Source organism: Triticum aestivum, chromosome 5A (genome assembly GCF_018294505.1).
Source record: "Triticum aestivum cultivar Chinese Spring chromosome 5A, IWGSC CS RefSeq v2.1, whole genome shotgun sequence".
Lineage (NCBI taxonomy): Eukaryota > Viridiplantae > Streptophyta > Magnoliopsida > Poales > Poaceae > Triticum > Triticum aestivum.
Window position 1 is genome coordinate 559,949,138 of NC_057806.1, and position 16,439 is coordinate 559,965,576.

The 16,439-nt window shown below is 44.3% G+C and overlaps 2 protein-coding genes across 2 annotated transcripts; both read right to left on the reverse strand.

Moving 5' to 3' along the window:
• Positions 1–2,799: 2,799 nt before the first annotated feature.
• LOC123107684 (uncharacterized) lies at positions 2,800–4,349 on the reverse strand. Its single transcript, XM_044529635.1, has one exon. The coding sequence runs from the start codon at positions 4,104–4,106 to the stop codon at positions 3,081–3,083; it is 1,026 nt and encodes a 341-aa protein (XP_044385570.1). The 5' UTR covers positions 4,107–4,349; the 3' UTR covers positions 2,800–3,080.
• A 9,613-nt stretch (positions 4,350–13,962) lies between these two features.
• On the reverse strand, positions 13,963–16,133 carry LOC123104757 (F-box/kelch-repeat protein At5g42350). The gene has a single exon (XM_044526635.1). It carries the CDS (start codon positions 15,900–15,902, stop codon positions 14,160–14,162), a length of 1,743 nt encoding a protein of 580 aa, XP_044382570.1. The 5' UTR covers positions 15,903–16,133; the 3' UTR covers positions 13,963–14,159.
• Positions 16,134–16,439: the final 306 nt, after the last annotated feature.

Genomic DNA, 16,439 nt, shown 5'->3' on the forward strand with positions numbered 1-16,439 from the left:
AGCACCGGTTCGTGCTGAACCGGTACTAGGGGGGGTGGGCTTTAGTGCCAATTACCGAACCGGCACTAAAGAGCCTTACGAACTGGTGTTATTGCCGTAGGAAGTCCTGGTAGAAGTCGTCGTCCTCGAGGCGGTCATCTGGCGAGAACATCCGAGTCAGGAGCACTACTTTGGTTGGGCCCCGTCAAACTCATCTTCTTCTAGGTATTTTCTCATTTTCGTCGGGCGTCCGTCATGCTGGTCCTGATCATCTCGGTATTTTTTAGTAATTTTCTCCATTCGCCGGTGTTGTGGGTGGCCTGGCGGGTAGTAGCCAATCTGCCAGCCCGAAGCAACATCATATCCCGGCGGCTGCTGACAAACCAACATTAAGTTAGATTCTGTACTCCCTCCGTTCAAAACTAATTGAAAAAATATGCCTTGATTTACAACATCAGGTGTTTATAAGACGAAAATGTATCTAGAACGTATTGACATTTTCTAGACTAATTAATAACTACTCCCTCTATTCCATAATATAATAGTGTTTTTTACATTAGTGGGTGTAGGACTGAGTGACATCAAGAAAACACCTGAGTAACAAAAACAACTCCCCAACTATAAGCCCTAAGTTTCAGATCCCGCAATCAGGTTGGGGGTCAGAAGAAAAAAAAAGTCAATTCGTACTACAAGTAGATAGAATAGAGAGGGATCATCAAGGAACGGAGACGGTGACCTTGAGCTGCTCGTAGCTATAGTAGTCGGGCGTGCCATCGGGAGTGGGTGGCAGAGGGAAGGTGGGCATGCCGGCAGATTGAAGGCGTCGTAGACCTTGCAGTCGACCGCGCGCGATCGATTCGATTCCGGCGGTGGGGAGTGGGATCCATCGCTCGATCGATGTGTGGGGGATTTGCTATCTTCATCGTGGGAAGTGTCATAGATGTAGTAATATACATGTCTTTATTTATTACTTTGTAGATTCATTTTGTATTAGGAACCGCTATGTGATGGTAAAATATTATGTTACTTTATTTATTTCTCTCCTCTTTAATTACATGACATATCATTTTTTTTACTTATGTGGCATCTATGTTACTATTTATGTTACTCGTACTATGACTAGCCTTAGGTTAGGCGAGGAGATAGCTGGTCTGGTCGGGTTGCTCATATATATCCAGGCCGGGCGGAGAGTCGGTTTGGTTGCGCTCCAACATGCGTCTTGTGGAATTTTTTTAAAGATAGCATTGTTGGGCTATTCGGTGGTTTGGCCAGCATAAAATCAGGATTTTACATAGAGGCATATAAGAGCCCCTCGTTTTAGTGAGAGAACCCTAGCTGCCTCCGTTCCCCCCCCCCCCCCCCTATTCACGCACGCCTCCTCCACTCCCCCGCTGTCAACGCCAGCCACCCTGCCCCATGATCACAGCAGGACATCGACACTGGCTCTCTTTCTCCTCGCAGGTTACTGCCACTCGCCCACCCCTCTGAGCGCAACAGGCGGCCAGAAAGAGGGGCACGACACCACCCTTGGGCTCCCAAGTCACAACACTTGGAAGCTCAACCCCCCGCCGTCTCACCCTCTTCGCTACCGCCGCTTCTCATCCCCTCTCGCAGTGGCAAACCTAGAATAGCAGGCTTGGAGTGCAACAGTTCAAAGTTTACACTACACATCATCATAATCTCAACAAATACTCTTAAATAACAAAAACTTTATCGATATTTAGTGTTAACTACACAGTAAATTTTATTTTACAATTTTGGAGGGGGTGTCATGGCACCCCCGACACCCCCACTAGATCCTCACGCACCCTCTCGTGCTCCTCGCCGGTGTGCGCCGCCACACCCGCACCACCCTAACTCGCACGTGGGCCAGTAAGCTTGACACCCTTCTTAGTGTTGTTGGAGGCACAAGTGAAGTTTTCTTTTTGTTGCGGAACTTATTATTGGTTTAGGAAATTTGTAGTTACATGAATTGATATCTTGATTTCTCACTGAAGCAAAATCTTGTTACTTCCTATAAACCCTTGCACTTGGTGGGCTCAACTATGTTATTTGGCTATAACTTGGTAACAATCACGCCTCAATTTTTTTCTCATCTATGTAAGCTGATTTGTTCAACATTTTTCATAGTTAATAACATATGATTGTGTTCATCACTCGATGCCACACACACACACACACACACACACACACACACACACACGAGTCGCCTAGGTTTTTCCTCATAGACTGCTTTTTAACTTGGTTCCTTCGTAACCATGACCTCGGCCTACCTAAAGAGGCCATTCACAAAATTCTCAAACGTGTAAATTGGAAAACTGTATAATTAGAGTGCCAAATCCTCTTGAATCTTATAAGATAAAAAATACAGATTATTGGATTGAAAAGTTCTGAAAGCATAGAAAGAAACAAATGGATTATAACAATGGTTTGAGTTGATGGTAATTTTGCTCCAAAACAGAGTGCAATTGAATCGGTAAATAATAATTCGTAAGGATTTCAATCATGTGAATCAAACGATCACTTTCTTTTAGAAAATTACTAAGAACTCAAATTCTCAAAAATCCTAAAATTCTTTTGAATAAAGGCGCTCTTAGAGATTGCATTAGTATTTTGAAAGTGTAGTATTGCGACTCTGAACAACGTTGCAAGACGGATAAATTGCAGCAGTAGCATATTTCCCTTTGCCGAGGCAATATAAATTAACTATGCTACTACCTCTGTATACTATATAAGACGTTTTTTTACAGTTCAATGTAAACTGCAAAAATGTCTTACATTAGTTTACAGAGGGAGTACCAAATAGTATCAAACGTTGTATGTAGTCTCCATAATACCAGCAAGTTAAATACTAGTGCCAAGCTTCTACTCAAGCTCATCCAAAAATCTAGGCACAATTTCCTCAGCTTACACTTCTTATCCGAATATCTCGACTCCAGCTCGCAACCACACGGATCAACCGCAAATTACGCACCAACTGCTCGACTTTGAATTCTTGTTTCTGTCAATGTGAAATGAGCAGATGTCACATAGCTTCAGTGGCAGCAAAAAAAGGTGGAGCAGGACGCGAACTGCCCAGAAGCACAACGCACAACCACTAGCTAGCATGGGAAGTTTGTCTGCTCTTGAACTTCACCAACAGGAAGTTCAACAGCAAAGTTAGCTTGGGCATCAGCATCTGCATTAAATTTCCTCAAAGCATGGTTGATCTGAAACTGAAGAAACTTTCCCTTGAGCTCCTTAGCTTTCTTGCACAAGTCAGCCATATTATCATTCCTAACACGCCAGAGATCCTGGACCTGGTTACAGACAAGCTTAGAATCGCCTTGAGCACGAACGTACTTGAATCCCTTGTTAGCAGCATACCTCAACCCCAGGAGCAATGCGTGATATTCAGCGGCATTACATGTTGCAATACCCAAACCCTCGCGTAGGTGAGCGATCACGGATCCGTCCGGTCGCCTGATTATCACGCCGGCACCTGATTTCCCAGGGTTTCCTTTGCAAGCACCATCAAACTCGAGAATGCAGGACAGATGACTATCAGGTAACGGCTCCTGTTCAGCGACTTTGGGATGCTTCTTTGATGGTCCGGTTTCCAAAGCAGAGGATGCAATTCCATCAGGCTGCTGGAAAGGGCAGGGAGCCAGAGCATCAAACAACTCATCTCTTGCATCTGCTGCGTTGATCGAATACAGAGCATTCTTTAGCCCACGCTTTGCGAGATACTCCTCGGTTTCTTTACGCAGAGAGCAGCCTTTGTACACGGTCGCTGAAGGATCGCAGACCGAATTGCTGACTTGAGCTTGGCAGTCGGCGAGGTCCTTGTAGATGCCGATGACATCCCCCTTGCGGACGACATAGAACTGGCCGCCGCCGGCAGAGCCCGTCGGCGTGTCCTTCTTTGCGGCAGATTTCTTGGTGGAGCGCTTGGATTTGGATGAGGAGGAAGAGAAGAAGCGTCCAGCAAGGCCGAGGGCGATGGGCGGCACGCGAGGCCGGAGGGGCAAGTGGCACAGATTGTGGCTGCCGCTCAGACTCGGAGTGCCGGCCACCGCGTGCCTCCACGCCGCTCTAGAGATCCCACGGAGGAAAGGAGAAGAAGAATAGCAACTCCTCATCGACATCCAGCAAAAGAGGGCGTCGTCCTTCCGGCAGAGGAAGGGGGCGGGGGTGGGGAATGAGCGGGTCAAGCAGGTGGCGAGCGGACGTGCACAGGAGAGAGGCGGCGCGGGGGAGCGGAGACCGAGCTGGGGCTACTGGGCGTGAGGACGGGCGGCGGTTGAGGGGAAGCAGCTGCGGCGGCCGGGCGTGGCGGAGCGGCGCGCCGCCATCGGCCGGTTCGGGCTGAGATAGGTTAGAAGACAAGGTTTTTTTTAGGGGTGGTTAGAAGACAAGGTTTTTTTTAGGGGTGGTTAGAAGACAAGGGGGTGTTCGGTCCAAAACATATAAGATTTGATCAGAGTCAAACTTCACAAAGTTTGACTAACTTTAAAAAATATATTAACATCTACAATACTAAAGTTATATGTTATGAAAATTAATTTCATCATGCATCTAATAGTATTGATTTCATAGTATGAATGTTAAATTGTTTTTATACTTAGCTAGTCAAACTTTACAAAGTTTGACTTTGACCAAATCTTATATGCAAACTAAAATGAAATGGAGGGAGTATTACACCTCACGCCCAGGCGCAGATGCACCCATGCATCAAGTCGTTTCTTTCATGCACATTAGGAAAGTTGGTGGCATATATTTTTTTGGAACACTCGCATTTCTCATTCCAAATCACCTAATTTTTTTGCATAGTGAAGAAGGCAGCGGCGTAATTCTCTTTTTTTTGGAACACTCTCTCCTGACATATTGATATAACAAGATTTTATATTTTTTATCACACCCGTTAAGATGGGTCAAGGACATTCGGAGAATTTATGATGTGCGCCCTCTTGCAAAATGGGTACAACTCCAACATCTTTTGAGCCAAATCTTGGATCTTTGCCCAGCCCGACCTTCTGGCAAACTAAAACATTGCAGTACACATTGAAATGCACAGTACATCATAAGCTAATAATTGAGTTAAATGCAAGGGTGAACGTAATTATTTCATTGAAATGTCAACCGAGTCTCTATTTTTTGAAAATGCACATCCCAGTCTCAATTCATCTTTAAATGGTTCATCGCTAGACCCATGATAACCGGCTTGCATGGCACTTTGACCACCGTCACATAATCTATATTTTGCAAAAATGACCCCTAGAATTCATTTCTTCTAAATTCACGACCCTTCCCTCCTTTTGCAAAATATTGACTACGTGGCGGTAGGACCTGTGATGATCTACTTGGAGAAGAATTAGGACTGGGATGTGCATTTTCAAATAATAGGGACTCGGTTGACATTTTGGCGAAACAATCAGGACTGCCCTTGTATTAAACTCCTTATAATTCCCAGGTTTTGCCTAGTTCGGAAATCAAAATATAGCTCTTTTGCGTGCAGTTCACAGACCAAAGTAAGAGTTGAATCTGCTCATCATACACTATACACTTCCTGAGTTCTGCCTGCGGAAAACAAGATTCTATTGTGAATAGATAATCTATCACAAGTTCTATTAATTTGCATCATTAATACTTCAAAACTAACCTGTAAACAATCATATATGATTGTTCGATTTTTTCGTATTCTTCTTCTACTCCTTTTGTTCCGAATTATATATAACACATGGAACATGCAAAAACACCGTTTCCATACATTGTGCTTCCATATAAGAGATCAATCAACTACTTCTTTTGTTCCGAATTACAAGATGTTCTAACTTTTTTTAATCAAAAGTATATAGACGCATTTTAGGGTGTTTGTTCACTCATTCTAGTTCTTATGTAGTCTATACTGAAATATCCAAGACATGTTATAATTTGCAACGGAGGTAGTACCAAATAATACATATATTTTTAGAAGTACCAAATAATAGTTGATCCATCATCCTCGTTTTTTTTGTGAACATCAGTACAGACTTATGCGCTTATACATACGCGCATACACTCACTGAAAGCGCATCGCCGGAAATCCTGAAATAAATACGAGCACCAGGACTTGAACCCTAATGTCTGGTGGGCTGGGGATACCACTGTCCCTCTAACCATCCAACACAGGTTGGTTCGCAATCCATCATCCTCGTTGGTTCCTTCTAAATGAGCTCGCGTACAATGCATGGCACTTGCCCGGCCAGCAACGTGTTTTCCCTTGTTCGGTTCCTCCTTCCGTTCCTGGCCAGTTTCGTTCTTTCTTTCCTTCTTTTGTTTTTTGTTTTCTCTTTTATTTATATATATTCCAAAATGGTTGATATATAAATATATTAAATATTTCAAAATATTTTCCTCAATTTCTATGATATGCATTAAAAATGTTCAGCGCGCACTAAAAAGTGTTTGGTGTCAAATTTGTTCGCCTAATTTGTAAAAACTGTTATTAGCATTCAAAATTTGTTTCTTATTTAGAAAATATCCACATGTTTCAAAAATATGTTTGTGACATATTTATATAATTTTTTTAAAAAAATTATTAGTGTTAATTTGAAAATTATTTCATACCATACAAAAAAATTGTGACACTTAAAAATATCCATAACATTTTAAAAATGTTTTACACATTCTGAGAAAATGTTCAGGGCATTTATGAAAAATGTTCAATGTGTATTGAAAAATGTCCAGTGTGCATTTAACAAATGTTCAACGTGTATGCAGAAATTGTTTAACATATATGTGAAAAATGTTCAATGTGTATCTTAAAAGTATCCAACCTATATATACAAAATGTTCATCCTATATCCAAAAATTGTTCAATGTGTATATAAAAAATCTTCAAAAATTGACATTTATTTGAAAAGGTGAAGAAAAACAAATAAAAAATAAAAAACCGAAAAACAAAGAAAACTAATAAAAATGCACTAAAAAGAACAACCAAAAAACCCTAATAAAAACCACAAAAAACACACATGAAAGGCTCTAAAACTGTTATGCAGAACCTTCCGTAACAGCTCCATTTGGCCGGCCCACTAAGACGAGCGTACAACGAGCGCTAGAGGCGAGACAGCGTTACATCCCGCAATAAGCAAGATATAGCACCAGCACTCGGTCACTGGCATTGGACGAGACAAGCCGGTCAGGCCGTGGGGTGTGACATTTTAGATGGGGGTTTCAACCTCTTTTTCGGAAAAAAAAAAATATAGGAGTCGTCGTCTGAATTCAGTGGGCACTTGCTTCTCTTTCCTTTTTGTGGATGAACAGTGCGCTTGTTTCTCGTATAATAACATGGTAATAAGCAGATCAGGCCAATGGCGTAGTTCCTTGAACAGGAGAGGATAATGAAGTGACCAGAAGAACACAGTAACATAAATTGCCCTTACCAGAAGATCTAGTGCTATGCGCAACAAATACTAACTCTACGCTGGCATTCTAACTCCGAAGAGAGGAGCAGAGTTATTTTCGCTGTGGTTAGAACACCCAAAAAATAGTAAAGCTGGGGAATCTTACAGAAACTATAATGCATTGGCTATTGTACTGAATACTGAAATTATAGGCGGTGTTTCTCTGCAGTGATGCCAAATCTGGAAAGGCGCTAGTTCTGCACATACAAACTTTAAATTAGTACAGAAGTGGGAAAGAATTGAGCTACCTCGAACGATCCTATGTGAGGACTGGCTACAAGAAGATTTACTGGTCCAAGATTAACGGGCGCTTTGGTATTTGTGCTTCCCATATTTTCAGTTGGCCATATCTTTCATCTTTACAAACCAGATATCAGAACTAATCTAGTGGAGGGGAATATAATTAATGTCAAGTTGATCACACTTGATAGTCTCTTGAAGCTGTTGCAAACCCATGTAACTTCTGTTTTAGCTTCCAGTGTTGTTGTCTCAGCAGCTTGATTAATTGCCCATCTTATTTATCGAAATTAGGTGTTTCTCTCTCGCCCATTTCAAAATCACTACTAGTCTCTTTGAGTATTAATCACAATAGTTTTTTAACTGCTACTCCCACCGTAAAGAAACTAGTGTTCTAAACGCTCTTATATTTCTTTACGGAGGGAGTAGTATTTTAAAATTTCAGTACTGGTTATAATTAACACAAATTCTCCAAATGTTATGTAAATTGAAAACTGTTATCTTTTTGTTTTCTACAGTTTTTATATAAAAAAGAACAATAAATAAATTTTGCAAAATTAACACTATGGTATTTTTAAAAAGAATTTTGCAAAATTGAAATAAATATTATCGGTTTTCATGAAACCATTACTGAATAAACAAACTATTAAATGAATCTAATGATGGATCTATATATGCTAATTTGCTATTGTAAATGTTGATATTTTCTTCTAAAAACTTCATCAAAGATTGAAGTTTGACTTTTCAAAAATTAATGCAGCATAGAATGGAGGGAGTAAAATAAAAAAACTTTAATCCCAGCATTATTATAAAATTAAATGTTTCTTTTTTGAATATTTACATTATTGTACACATCAAATTGATGAATTTCTGCATAATAAATAAATTTATTTTTTAGTTGTTTCTACACATGTAAATATTTATGTGTGTATTTCATAGCTTATGCTGTCTGTTAGACCGTACGATTTTCAAAATCTCAAGTGCTTAGAATATTTCAAAATTTTCACAATATGAAATGTTATTTAATTTATTCCTCAAAGTGCACATCACCATTGAATTAAACCTCATATTTGTCTTTTTAGTATTGAATGCCACCGCACATATTTTATGTCAACAATACCATGTATTAAACTAACATTAGTCGGGCATTTGCTACAATTTAAATGTTAGATCTACATTTTTTTTTCAAAATATAATTACAAAAGATGAAGAAGAAGAGAGGAACCGACATGTACAAAGATTGCCTTACATTATAAGAAAGCTTCTGAAATTAGATTTTTCATTTTTTTTTATTTGTATTTAAAAGTGAATGGGATTTGTTTTGTTTTTAATAGAATGTGAACAGACTAATGATATAAATATTTAACAAGATTTTGTTTAGAGACACAGGCTCTATAGTTCTCAAGAACACTAAAGATTGCCTTACATTATACGAATACACTATAACACATCTGTTGACCCACGAGGCGTTACGATATTTTTTTCTTGTATTTAAGAAAGATTCAATTGAATGAATTTTTTTGCGAACTAATTGAATGAATGGTTTTTAGCAATGGTTGAGACTTAAATACAGCACATTTCTATTTAATGTATCAGAAATGACACACGTGAGAATTACAACAAAAAAACAACATATATGAGTATTTAGTAGCATTGTAATTTGGTTAATTATGCTAAGCATGATGGAAATACATGAGTTAATATATTACTTCAACAAAATAAGGTAAATATTACAAAAGGTAAAATAAATTAGTATAAATAGGTGAGAGTTATTAGGACATCTCCATCGCAAAGCGCTATTGGAGGGCGCCAAGATTATTTTTCGTGCCAATTCGGTAGTTGCACTCTCGAGTCCTAATGTCAAGTGTGGCACTTTTTTTGGTACGAGACAAGACTCCACAAGCAGTGAGCGCACCAGCCGGACGGTAGTTTTGCATCGGTAATTGGGAGAAAGGGTGCTCGTGTGACTTATTTATTTATAATGTTTATGTTATATCTATATTAGCGTTCAGACTTCAGAGAAGCACCTACCATTCTAGATGCCCTTATTTCTAACTTAGTGTGTCTCACATTAAAAAAATTACATGAAAATTACATGTGTTTTTAAAAGGATTATTTGTCAGATGAACTTCTTTTGTGTATATCTATTTCGTTTATATGTATATTTTTAGTACTTTCCAAAAATAGCCCCAAAAACTAAATCTTAAAAGCATGCACACCCTCCTTTTACAGTTGAAGGGATTATTAACGAGACAAAGATCAAATAGTTTGCTATAACAAACTTTGGTCCTTCTCTGCAGTTCCGACTCATTGTTTGCGGTGTTTACCCTCGCCCACATGCCTTGCTCCTCTACTAGGCTTGTCGTTAGTAGTTATGGTCCCTAACGGCGGGAGCCTGGTGCTCATATGTGTCTCTTCCGGTGTAATGGAAGATGGACCCTTTGACACATCACCAAATTTCATGATCTAGAACATTATGGAGGCAGCGATTATTCCATAGGTTGCTCTTTCAAGAAACTGTAAAAAATGATTTAAGAAATTATTTAGGAGTGAACCAACAATGATGCTGGCGTGGAAGCTCAAACGAGATATATGCGACAGGTATTCATTTGTCGTATCATTTAGCTTCTCTGCATATGCTGGTTGTGCAACCAGAAGAACTCATCGTAGACGTGTGAAGCGGTATATTGAGGAGTGATCCGATAATGCTGCACATGGGCCGCCAAAGGCTAATGTCCATCTCTGAGTAGCTTGACCCTTGAAACCTGAAGGTAAGCCATGTCAAAGAGTGAAAGCACAGCTAGACTCATTTGAATTTGCAGCTGCACATGCCATATTTTCAGGCTTTATTAGTCAAGGTGCATTCATATATATGAAAAAAAAAAACTACAAAGCACAACTTATTATTTGCCCATTTAGTTGGCTAATCGGTTCTGTTTCAGGCCGTTAGGTGAGTGGCATCACATCGGCGGCGCTCAAGAGCCGCTACCTTGGCTGTGATGTTGCACAATAACTAATACCTCGAAAACAGTCTGTTCATCAGATTGACATGGACGACAAGAGATCACCCTAACTGCCAACCACCTGTAAGCAGCCAACTATACTTGTCATCCGAGATTGAACCGTCCCTAATCATTACACCAATTTTCTTGCTCTTTTACCTGGCCATTAGTTTGACCGCACCATGATGGTCATGACAGGGAGGAAGTCAGCTGCCAAGTCATTATGAACTCATCAATATATTTGTGTCTTTTCTTACTAGAATTCTCTTTGCCTAGTGGAACAACTGCAAGATGGGACCAATGATCACATTCATGAACAAAGCGTAGAAACCTTTTTTTACGACAAACCTGGTACTCCCTCCTTCCATCTATATAGGGCCTAATGCATTTTTCGAGGCTAACTTTGACCAAATGTTAGAGCAATAATATATGACATGCAACTTACACAAAGCACATCATCAAATTCGTATGTGAAAGGAGCTTTCAATTATATATTTTTCACATTATGCATATCATGTAGTATTAATTTTATCAACAGTCAAAGGCGGTCTTGGAAAACGCATTAGGCCCTATATAGATGGAAGGAGGGAGTACCATTTCTATGTGAAAAAAGTCTAAATGCTTTTTTGTACGCAGGTGGTTAAAAGGTTGAATGCTCATCTTCCAAATGAAATATACACTTGGGAAAAAAATGAAATATACACTTGGAAATGATGAAAATATATAATGCAGTGACATTTATCTGAACTTGTTCAGTTTTTTTTTTACCATCCACACCACTTTTTCTAGGCACTCCTTTTAACTTCAGAGTTAGTATGAGCCACCAGAATACAAGTTTACAGATGTTAGAGTTGTATTAACAAAACAAAAACAGAAAAGCAGGTTGAAGATTATGCCATACAGTTTCTTCCACTAAGCTTGTGCATAGGGACGCGTAGACTTGTAGAGAGAAGTAACACAATGCAGCACTGGAATTAGCCCCTTGCAGATGTCAACATCGCGCCTATTTACACTGTCAAGGACCTGACTGAGAAAATAAATGGTGGCAGCAACTTTATTAACATGAAGAACTTCTCATAAACCATCGGTGGAAATGATCATGAACTTCCCATAAACCAGGAAATCCACGAATAGAAGGGGAACCTCCAAAGTCCATCGTCGCCAATAGTCTGTTGGCCACAGTGTTAGTCTGCGTGATAGAATTAGCTAGGTCCAACGGCACATTTTTTTTGTTTCTGAATATTAATATCATCTACTGAAGAAGAAAGCAGTGCACTTGAAATGATCCTGACCAAAAGATGGGTTGAACAAGATGTCAATGTTCCTCAATCTATGTGCCCATAAATACTTCAGTAGTCATGCTCAGTTATTACATATTGTTTCAGTTTCAAGCCTTGTGCAGAGACCGTTAGGTGGAGCCGCTGCCATGGCTGCGATGCCTCACCAACCACATAACAGGGGAGCTAAAAGCTCAGAAACAGTCTGTTCATCAGATTGACATGGACCACGGAAGCTCATCCTGACTGCTAACCACCTGCAAGGAACAAAACTGTTGCTATCATCCTTTCTGGGGACTGAAACTGTCACTACTCACTACACCATTTCTCTTCTTGTACTTTTACCTGGACAACAGTTTCACTGCACCATGATCATGACAGGGAGCAGGAGTCAGCTGCCAAAATGATCATGAACTCGTCAAAGTCAGGACAGAGGTGCATATTCGCGTCTTCTCTCAGTAGAATTCTCTTTGCCTGCAAGATGGGATCCATGGATCCATGATCACATTCATGAACCAACCCTTATTATGATCTTCACATGTCGTGTTCAGCAGTGCCCTGGACGCTATGCCATGCCAGTAGTAAAGGGGAGTGGCCATTTGCCAGCCCATTCATTCATGCATGTGTGGTTGAGCTCCGGCAGTTAAGCGCCGGCCCAAGAGGTTGCCACCGGCCGGCACCACCGCAAGCAAGCACATCACATCGCATCGCATCATTATTGGCCGATTGACCACCACTGCTAGCTAAGTAGATGGTGCCAACTGATCTTGGTTAGTGGCAGTACTTTTGCACGACATGTTTTTGCAAGGTGATCCTTTTTATCTTTTCTTTTTGATGAGAAAGGTGATCCCTGCTGCAATGCAAGCTGATGACATGATGATGCTTTGGATTGGGTTTCTTCTCTTTTTCGAAAAAGAAAAAAATGATGCTCTGGTTCATGATAAGGTGACAACAGATGCTCTTGGCCCCAAAGCCGGTCCTGGTAGTAGTGATCACTATCTCTTCTAAAAGCAACAATAATATTTGAGTGGTCAGTGTCAGCTCTTGATAAAATATGGATAGAACTGGCCTTAATTCTCAACTGTTCACTTTTTTAGGCAATGAATGAATTCTCAAATGGTATGACATTCACCGCAAGATGTTAAAAGAGAGGGAGAGGTGACCGGACACCAACCGGAATTATCAAGATTCCATTTTTACCCCTTGTCAGGAGTAAACTAGTGCAATGGCTCTTGAGAATGAAAGTGCTAAAATACTCTGGCCAGATCTGTACTAGAGTACAATTTTGCACGGGTTACAGATCTGTCCTCATCTCTCTCCCTTTCCTTGATAAAATATATACGTATACTTAAATGCCAAATTTTGGATCATGGCACTTGCACATGAGCACAGTTTAAAAGAGACCCACGGCCCTGGCTGGAGCTGCCTGTACCAACCGCATGGAGCCATCAACTAATACTACCAGTGATGACAAATCTTAATCATCCACGCAGGATTATTGTGATAGTCCCACTGCCGTCGACACTGATTTGCCAACAAACCTGTATTACATTAGGGCATGTACAATGGTGGCATATGGATACATATGCCCCATGACAAAAAGTAATTTGAAGCATCTATATTAATTTTTTCTTTCCAATGCAAGCTATCACTAGTGAGCCTTATTAAGAAATAAAAAATAAAGACTTCAGTACACATGCATCTCTACTTTTCACTCCAACCTTTTCAGCTTTTGTCATCGGACCACGCTTTTTCTCTTTAAGCACCCGCCTCCTGGAGAGGATCCTGCTTCCCTATCCGAACCTACTTTACGTCATATCCGATCCTACATGGCATGCGAGGCATCACCTTGAGGCTATGCATTGTACATGCCCTTATGAAAAGTGCAGAGTGTATGCATGCACAGTCACATGCCCTTTCTCTTCTCTTTGCTGCCGTATGAACAATCATGTGTAGACTGACCAAGTCCACAAGTGTTGCTCTAATCTCGACTAATTTACAAGAGAGTCTGATTGTGGTTGGTATCATCATATCATAATAAGATTGTAGTATAATCATCTTTTATAAAACATGTTGAACAAACTCAGCATGAACAATCACAGCAATTGCTGCAGGCAATCTGGCAATGCAATGCAATGGAATGGCTGTACCGAGCTGCACATCAACCAGCTCGTGGAAGAAACAAACAAATCATCATCAGTGTAAGTGGAAAAGAAAAACGGAGTAGACACCGGCGATCTTCAGAGGAGCAGCATGGCCATTGACTTCAGCCGGCAGGACATGGCGTCGGCCTCGGCGGCCGCGTTCTCCCGGCCGATGCGGCTCCAGCTCTGCTCGCCGCCGGAGACCCGGCACGCCGTCGCGAAGTCGAGGACCTTGCCGAAGATCCTGAACATCTCCACGGCGTAGATCCTGTCCTGGCCGGCGGCGAACACCGCGTTGGAATCCATGGGCGCGTCCGGGTGGGCCGAGGCCTCGGTCCACCGGAGCAGCGGTGTGGAGGTGAGGTTCAGCTCGAACACCTTCCGCACCACCTTGTCCCTCCGGTTCGCCGGGTCGCACCACGAGACGCAGAGCATGAACAGCCGGGACGCGCAGCAGACCAGCGCCGGCGTGTAGTCTCGGAGCCGGGGTGGTGGGCGGGACGTCTGGACGACGGACCATGAGCCGGCGTCCAGATGGTAGGCCACGAGCGTGTCGGACTCGCAGTAGACGTAGAACGTGTCGCCGCAGACGGCGCCGGAGCACGCCAGGCCGACGTCGGTGGGGAACCCGGCGATCTCGACCCATTTGTCGGTCACCGGATCGTATACCTCGCCGGACACGAGGGGCTCGTCCCATGGCCCTCGGCCACCCACAGCGATCAGGGCTTGCCTTGCCTGAGCTGGCTGCCTCTGTTGCCTGGCAGCCTTGCCGTGACCGTGAGCTGGGACAGTGGAATCGGTGTCCTCGTTCAGCACATCCCTGAGACGGAGCCGCCGGAGCGAGAGCCGGTGCGGGTCCTCGTACACGGCGGAGGTGCCTCCCAGCCGGAACTTGCCGCCGGCGTTGGCGCGCCGGACATGCTTCTCAGCGCGGGCGTGGACAATGCTGCGACTGGCAGACATCTCGAACACCCCCAGCACCGGCCGTGACCGCGCGGCCCGCATCGGGGAGGTCTTCCGCCACGCGCCGGTGAGAGGGCTGAACACCATGACTCCCTTGTGTGTCTTTGTCTTGACGGAGCCGGCGCTGGACCCCCCGGAGCGGCCCCCGACGACGTAGAGCTCGTCCCCGACGCCGGCGACGGAGAACAGGAACCTACCTTTGAGCGGGGCCGCCCCGACCCGGCGCCACCGGTGCGCGGCCACGTCGAGCGCGTGCACGGCCGTGGCGGCAGCGGAGGCGCCCCAGCCACCGTCGGCCTCGACCCCGAACAGGAAGAGCCAGGGCGTCGTGGCCGGGCGCGGCCCCTCGCGGCGCAGGCGCAGCAGCTGCGGCGCGACGGTGAGGTCCCGCCACCGCCTGCAGACGCAGCGCGCGGCAAGGAGCGAGGCCAGCGGGAGCCGGCTCAGCACCATCTCCAGCACGTCGTCCGGGAGCGCCGTGAGGGACGGCGCCGCGTCCTCCGCCACCGCATCATCCTGGACCCGCAATGCCCGGCCGATGCGCGCGGCGGCCGCGGGGCCCTTCTTCCAGGAGAAGCACTGGAGCGCGGCGGGGACGCGCTGCTCCTCCCCGTCCGCACCCGCCTCCGCCTCGCCGTCGCCGTCCCCGTCCCCCGGCGCGCGCCGGCGCGGGGCGGGGTCGACCTCGTCGCAGGCGCAGACGCGGCAGCCGCCGTCGCCGCCGAGGGACAGGCGGAGGCAGCTCCTCCTCCCTCCGCGCCCCCCTCCGTCGCGCCGCTTGGTGGCGGCCAGGGCGCCGGGGTCGTCGTCCTCGGCGCGCAGCAGGGCGGAGAGGCTGTTGCTGCCGGATCTCCGCAGCGCGGCCGCTCCAGACATGGGATGGGTGGGTGGGTGGATCAGGAGAAGAGGCGGTGGTGGGCGGAGGCGGGCGCGCGGAGGTGGAGGAGGACGGCGCGGAAGAGCGCGACGAGGGCCCTGGCGAGCGAGGGGATGGAGAGCATGGCCCCCGCCCGGTGTGGTCAGTCAGGGATGGGTTCTTGGATTGGAGGATTATGTCGTCGGGGAGACGAGAGGAGTGGGGGTTGGGGAAAGTGGGGTGGGGCTCGGTTACCGGTGGCGGTGGGGTTGGGGGAATGGAAACGCGCGCGTCGGCGGGATTCACGGGGCCTTTTCCGGGCTCTCCTGCTGCGGTGCTGCCGGCGTGCAGCCCGTGTCCGGGAGCGACTGCGTGCGTGGATTGCAGCGCAGGTGAGCCCAAACATGCATGGAGTACTTTTTACTTGCAATCAACCGATCTTTCAACACTTTTGATGTTTTCTCCAGGATAATCAGTAATGGGATTTTAAACTTGTTTCTTCTTTTGTCTTTATATATACAAAATTCAGACGATTTTGTTTATGTGTATGTTAATGA